The 7,485-nt window shown below is 42.7% G+C and overlaps 1 protein-coding gene across 1 annotated transcript; it reads right to left on the bottom strand.

Annotated features, from left to right (window-relative positions):
• Positions 1-2,929: 2,929 nt before the first annotated feature.
• LOC311231703 (somatostatin receptor 3) lies at positions 2,930-6,377 on the bottom strand (the record flags this gene model as incomplete). Its single annotated transcript, XM_084318331.1, has 2 exons — positions 2,930-3,445; positions 6,168-6,377. The coding sequence occupies 2 exons, from the start codon at positions 6,375-6,377 to the stop codon at positions 2,930-2,932; spliced, it is 726 nt and encodes a 241-aa protein (XP_084174457.1).
• Between the last annotated feature and the right edge of the window lie 1,108 nt (positions 6,378-7,485).

The raw sequence follows: 7,485 nt of genomic DNA, 5'->3' as shown, positions 1-7,485 counted from the left end.
ATCACAATCAACTTGAAGACGTGGTCATTTTTGGATTATCGAAGCTTTTGGACTGCAATAAGAAGATTTTGGATCTGTTTACCGCGCACAGGACCTACCAAAATGAACTGATTAAGACACTTGGACTAATGCATTCAGTCATTTGGACGGAGTTGTTAAAACTCACTCCACTCAAATCAATAGAGTTATATTTCACTCTACTCAAATCAAATTTAAAGTGACGTGGCTGGGAGAAATTGTTGCCAGTTCAGACAAAACAAATTCCTGGACCAAGGTCGAACCAGGGAGCTGCTGGAGTCGAAGGCCCTCTGGGAGATAAGAGTGGCAAGTGGCCCCCCCCACCCCCAATCCCTATACCCAATCCCCCCTCCCGCGTGTACGCCTGGCACCTATGACGGCAGCCAACTAGTACGCATGCTAGAGGGGGGAGCCTAAGACTGTCTCATCACCAAAGTCCTATCCCCCTGTCCCTGCCCCTCCCGTTGCTGGACAATCTTTCCTCCCTCCCGCCCGCCTGGCGCAACGACACTCCGGTGTTGCTGCAGCCGACTATCGCATATGGTGTCTCAGGCATTCTGTAGTCGACATGTGTCAACAAATGTACATGCCTGTTTGAATTTATGTTGTGCCATTGTTACTGTACAAATGTAATGATTGTGATATGATGTTGTTAATGAGACGATGAGCTGTATGTGTGTGTCACTGGAATTTCCCTGTGAGGGATTAATAAAAGATATCCTTAAACAAAGATTTCTCAAAGCTCAGCTGAAATCTTTAAGTCATATTCTAAAGAACCTATAACTATGTCCTTGTTTGGTTTTCCTGAAGAGCCATATCATTGGCATAGAATTCACTAGTGCTGACAGCATGCCTTCTGTAAAAGTATAAAGACCCATGTATTTTCTTGTTTGTGACACACAACCCCTCATGCTCCTCAGGCTGAGTAGATTGAATATCCACAGCTGTGTATCCTTAATATTGTTTATTCACTCTGGAATAAAAACCCTGAAAGACGAATTATCTTCCTCATCTTTTAAGGTAAATTAAAGAACACCACAGTTTGCACCACAAAGTCAGCGGAACGTCACAAGTTCACAACGCATAAACTTGGGTATCGTGAAACTTGCCAGACGGGAATTCCCGACCTTACGAGTCGACGAGGACCGAATGCAGGATTATATAAGGGTGTCTGCTCAGATACATAGCATTTACTTCATCACAGATATCCACACACATACAGTAAGTATTTACATAAAACCATTACCAAAATATATATACATTCTTGATAAATATGTACACACCCAAATACAAACCTAACAAATACCAATAAGTATCTTACATAAATAAATACCATTAAACAGTACAACCGAACTCTCCTCTACCCATTTCCTACTTGTTACCATACCGGAACTAATGATAGGATGTGTTTAGCTGTAACACCCTGTGAGAAGGAGAACATCATGGAGGTATTACAGGCAGAGGTACGTTTGTGCATAACACAGATAGACTTCAATTTACTGTTACAAACAACTTAGCATGAATCTTACGTTATACTCCTCAATTAACAAATATTTTGCTACTATTGAGCAGTGGTGGAGTACACAGTTCCTTTACTTAAGTAAAAGTAGATAACCAGTTAAATGAGTACTCTGGTAAAAGTAAGAGTCATCCAATCAAATTCTACTTAAGTAAAAGTAGAGAAGTATGTGCTCTTGAATGTACTTAAGTACCTATAGTAAAAGTATGCATTGTACATGACGTTTGCGTATTCCAGTGCTTGGGAGCGTTCAATCCTCGATCCATTGACCTCTATATAGGTTGTGTTAAAGTGGTATGTGGTCCACTTATGCTGCTCTGATTAAAGGTTGTGTCAAAGTGGTATGTGGTCCAGTTATGCTGCTCCGATTACGTCCTCTTGAAGTTGACAGGCTTCAAATATGAAAGTAAGTATATAATCTTCATACATGTTTTTTATGCTAAATCCTTTTCTTCAAAGTAACTAGTAACTGATGGGTTCAGATAAATGTAGTGGAGTAAAAAGTACAATATTTCCTTTTAAATGTAGAAGAGTAAAAGTATAAAGTATCGTAAAATGAAAATAGTCACGTAAAGTACAAGTAGCTTGAAATTGTACTTAAGTACACTACTTGAGTAAAAATACTTAAGTTACTTTCCACCACTGCTATTGAGTCATAAATCAATGCACATTATGGACAGCATTTGGAGTGGTTTTATCGAAAGCGCTTCACAACTCGTGTGAGGCACCCAATTCGCTCCCACTTTCACACACTGGCGGTGGAGGCAACCATGCGAGGTGCCGACCTGCTCATCAGTTAGGGGTTAAGTCTCTCACTCCAGGACACGTCGGCTCTTGGATGGGTAATACAGGCTGTTCCGAGTGCATCTTCAGTCTATAGGCTACTCTGATAATGTAGTGAAGCCTGGGCTTTATTTAATGTGTCTCTCTGGAGTAGCATCGCTGCTTCACTCTGTTCCAGTTCTTATTACTTGTCTGAGTGGGAAGGAACATGGCGAATGGCCAGCCTGGCTCATTTCAGGGAACTCATACTATTCTGAGCCATCTAATTGGCACTCATGAGTGGGAGAGGTTTGATTAAATTTGACCAGTAGAGTACATACAGTGCCATTAGTGACGATCAGTACATACCAAACTTAAAATCGCTTTGTTCAGAATGTCATATAATTCTACACTGAAACGTCAAGTTATAAGCAGCTGATTTCGAGTACTGTGCTCTTTGATTCCTCAGCTAATGATCTGCTGCTCCCCTGCTATTTTTGCCAAAGCGTACAGTGTTTCAGCAGGTCCAAAGCCTGGGCCTTTCCAAATAATTTCTCCAGGTTTGACACTCTGCCCTTGGTGTGTTGATGCAGATTCCCCCCCCAGAGATGTGTTGGAGCTCCCCACCTCTCACTCAGTGTTCCCATTCTGCACAATCCTGCGGGTCTCCGTCATCTGTGTGGTGTTCTCTACACCCTCCTGCTCCTCCTCCTCTTCCTCCTCCTCTTCTTCATCATCGTCGTCTCCCTTACGCCCGTCCGTAAGGCCGTTTTGGGGCTTGTGTGCAATACCACCCCACTCCTGGGTGGGGCGCTGTAACTCGATGCCCAGCCTCTCATGGTTCTCGACCCTGCGTGTAGTGCGACACAGTGCCTTCTGGAAGCCTCTCTTGAAATTGTCAGAGAGGAACCCATAAAGTATAGGGTTGGCACAGCTGTTGGCGTACGAGAGCACGACAACGAAGAAGTAGAGCCCCTTGAAGTCCCCAGGAAGGACCCCCAGCAAATTGACGATGTTCAGGGTGTAGAAAGGCAGCCAGCACAGGACAAACACCGCCACGACCATGACCACCATGCGCATGATCTTGCGCTCTGACTTCTTGCGACGGGAGGACGTGGCTCGTGCCCGCTTTGCCGCACTGCACACCTATAGAATAAAAGGCCAAAGAACAAGCTTTAATTTCTTTCAACAGGCCGTCGTACCGAATAGGTTAAGATTATATTCAAATGTATTGTCACCACAAGTACAGTACAACGAAAAAAAGTTTGGCGTCCAACCAGAGTGCAAATGTAACAGTAAAGTGTGATAGTAATATACAATGTACAGGTGGTTAATGGGTATAAAATATATAAATGAGTAGTACTAATGAGTATGGTGCTAATCAGATCTCTCTCTCTCTCACTCTCTCTCTCTCTCTCTAATAGATGGCCAAGGTACTGGGGCATATGCCCATATTAGGAGTTCCGGAGAGACTCCAGGCAGAGCGCATCAGCGCAGATGAAGCGCACCTGTGCCAGACGTGCCCGAGACAAGTGAGCGCAATCACCACACCATCAAGCAATATAGAAAATGGAGACAGAGTGACAGAATTATTTGGAGTAGCTGAGGTGAATCCTGTACGAAGTGAGTAAGAGAGAAGAGGAGGAAGATTGTTGTCTGTGTGACCCCATGCTGTGTTTATCTGCTTTTGGAAGGAGGACACTGCGGTGTGTGGTATATTTCTGCATAGAAAACATGTTTTAAATTCCCAGGAATCTACACTCAGGGATCCCTACTGTGTAAGGTTGGTAAAAGCAGAAAAGATAGGTATTTCAGTACTATTTTAATATAGTTTTACTAATGATTACAGATAGAGGCTCTGGTTTCAAACTGTGTCTCAAACCCCCTGGAGAGGGGGAGGGAGGCCAGGGTGAGATCACCCTTAACTTATACAATTCTAAAGAAGGCAATTATATTACTTTGTCTCTCTTCCACTGTAAATACTCTTTAGGCCGGGAGACAAACTAAAGACAACATTTCAACAGGTCATTTGTTTACTATAGCCAGAACTCAATCATAGGTCATTCAGGAAACCAACTGTTAGAAATAGGAGATTGCCACAAGCCTATCTTGAGGGCCAACTTCAAAAGGAAAAAGGTCACCAGAGTCACTTACTATCTTTAAAACAGAAAGACCGGGGGTCTTGAGGTCTGTGTTAGCAGAAACCGACCTTAGGCTGTGTTATCACAGGAAGCCAACTAGGAGTGATAAAGCCAGCTGCATGCAATAAAGATACGGTTGGAAGTAGGCCCTGGGGGAGACCGTTTGGTATGGCAAGCTTCAAAGACAGTGTCAGGTTACTCTTATGGGTACAGAATACTAGGAGCTCTGTCTGCAGGAGACAGAGCTGAAGACAGGAATTATATAAATATATATAGTTATAATAGATACAGAATATTATCAGAAATATTCTGCCCATAGAAAATCAATAATCACCTCAGTATAAGACTATAAAGATACGGATTGATCCTTTAAAAGTTGAGTTACGCTATAAAACATTAGGAACCAAAGATTAGAAGTCAGATCAAGATGCTTAGTGTGTTAAAAGGCTAAAACAAAGTTAAGGAGTACTTTAAAATATAGAAATACAACAAGCATGGTTAGAGATCAAAAATAGGTTTAATTAGATAGTCAAATGGACAAAACTCAAGAAAAGACTGTTAGGAACTGTCTAGTCAAAATAAAGAATAAATCTCTTATTTTAAGGACAATAAAAGCATGATAAAGTACTTTTATCTGTTAAATTAGGAAGCAATTTATGGATTATTTCTGTTCAAGAAGAGAGGCCCGCTAAAACTGTAAGCTTTCCATATAAGGTGAAGAAATGATAAAAATAGTCCGTATATAAATATTACCATGCCCCTTTAAGATCCAAAATGGCCGATATCAAGCTTAGCCAATAGAAAGAAGTGACGCCCCTAGCGATCGTCACTAGGACGACGCGGAAAAGGGGCGGGAGGTGTCTTTAACTACAGGAGCTGGCGCAGAGAGAGGAGAAGAGGGAGCAGGAAAACGAGCGCACCCCGCGCTGCGCCAGAGGATCGCTGAGACCAGAGTTGCCGGGGGCAACCAGCACAACAAAAGAACCAGCCCCGTGTTGCCAGGCCGACCTGAATCAACAAACCGGAGAAGACTTTTCTGATCTCGGCAACAGCATATCAGAGACTTGAAAAATATCTTTGTGGACATTTATGGGATCCAGCTCGCATCTTGTCAATAGGGGAGCAGCTGGAAACCACTCTTATAATAAGATCTGAAGCCTTTATTGAATAAAAACAGATCGTCTGGTTGGAACCGAGTGCTCTCGTCCGTGCCTACTTCCTACAAACGAAACCAATTGAATGCAACAACGCAGAGAGAAGGGAAATTCCACTATACGAGTTCAGAACGATAGATCAGAGATACGTTATACGTTATGATATTTACGTTATGTGTGCTATAACCCCTGATCGCATGAGAACCCACCTGCTTGTCTGACGTCTCTTCTCCCGGATCATCCCCCGCCCATACGAGAACCGCTCTCGGTGTACCGAACCCCGCTAATGGACCAAGACGCTTCTCGACTGGCTGACGATCACACTAACCCCTCATTTCCCCTAAACAGCATTAAAACTGCTGTTAAAATTGGTTCTACTGTGTGCATTTAGTTAAATCCAATCTGATCTCTGAGGCGAGCTCATAACACCCCCAAGTCTGTCACAGTAGGTATATAAGAAGGATGTGAATGTTACAGTAAATCATTTTACCACATAAAAGCTTGAGCATGAATTAGAACAGTTACAATATGCATTGTTGTTCAAATATTGTACGTTGACATTCTAATCAGTACCTTGATCACAATAAGTAGGTAGCATAGGCAGATGACCAGCAGGGGGAAGAGGAATCCCACGGTGGACGTGTAGACTATGAAGGACATCTTCCACACGTCCGCCGGCTCCAGCCACACGATGCTGCAGTTCCCGTCCTGCACGTCGGCGAACGCCACCACGGGCGACACCACCACGAAGGAGACGCCCCAAGCCGTGGCGATGATCAACATATCAACCCATACTAAATAAAGCCGTTACTGACGATCAAGGAATTATAAACGACCCCCCCCCCTTTCCTTCACGCATGATGAAGCATAATGTATACCGATCATATACATTTGAATTTTTTAATATAGCGTGTATAGGAAAGAAACGCCAATCGATAATCTATCATATGCGTCAGGGCCTCAGGGTTTCCCATTAATTACCTAGACTGTGGCGCCCCGCCATAGTCTAATTAGTCCCGCCACAGTTGTATAATGAACCAACATATTTTTTTTATAATTTTTTTTTTTTTTTTACAATTTTTTTAAATATAAAGTTTGCCAATAGGGATGTATCAGTAGTATTGGCAGTGGTAGTCGTCGTAATAGTAATCCACTATATTCTTTTCTAAAAAATAAACCAGTTCCACAGGTAACCACTTTTGCTTCATTTCTTTGATGGCTCAAATGTATGCTCTAGTCCAGTGGTTCCCAAACCTTTCCTCGAGACACCGCAGCCGTTCCATGTATTTGTTAAATTCCACCACCAGCACACCAACTAATAAAGGGCTAGTTAAGTTGAATCAGGTGTGCTGGTGGTGGAATTTAACAAATACATTGAATGGCTGGGGTGCTTCGAGGAGAGGATTGGGAAGCACTAGTCTAGTCAATTTTGTGTTTTATGCAAAGTTCATCATAGATCTAGCCTCTTTATTTTGCTCTGAAAGTGCACCAGATTGATGCATTTAACTTTAAAATGTACAAAAAAAATAAAAATCCGGGGGGCATGACCCCGGACCCCCCTAGAGGGTCGGAGGTTCACCCCCCATAGTCTCTGAAAATCCTGTGGGAAACACTGGGGCCTATAACTCGTGTTTTAGGAATTACTGCAGAAAACCTTAAAAACATACTTATATTCTCGACGGTATTAACACAACAATGTATGAATGAAAAAAATAACGTTCCCACATCCGGAACGATAGATACCCGATGTTGAATGGGCCATAGTAATGTCGATATAGCTATAATATTTAAAAAGTTATAGCCCTGCAAAGAAGGTAAACATCTCCATAGGGTTACAGCACTGGCAGACTGGGCATAAGGATGGGCATACTGCGTGGCAGACAATGTGTTA

This window comes from Notolepis coatsorum (genome assembly GCF_963971535.1).
Source record: "Notolepis coatsorum genome assembly, chromosome: 7".
Lineage (NCBI taxonomy): Eukaryota > Metazoa > Chordata > Actinopteri > Aulopiformes > Paralepididae > Notolepis > Notolepis coatsorum.
This window is presented reverse-complemented; position numbering and strand designations above follow the sequence as displayed.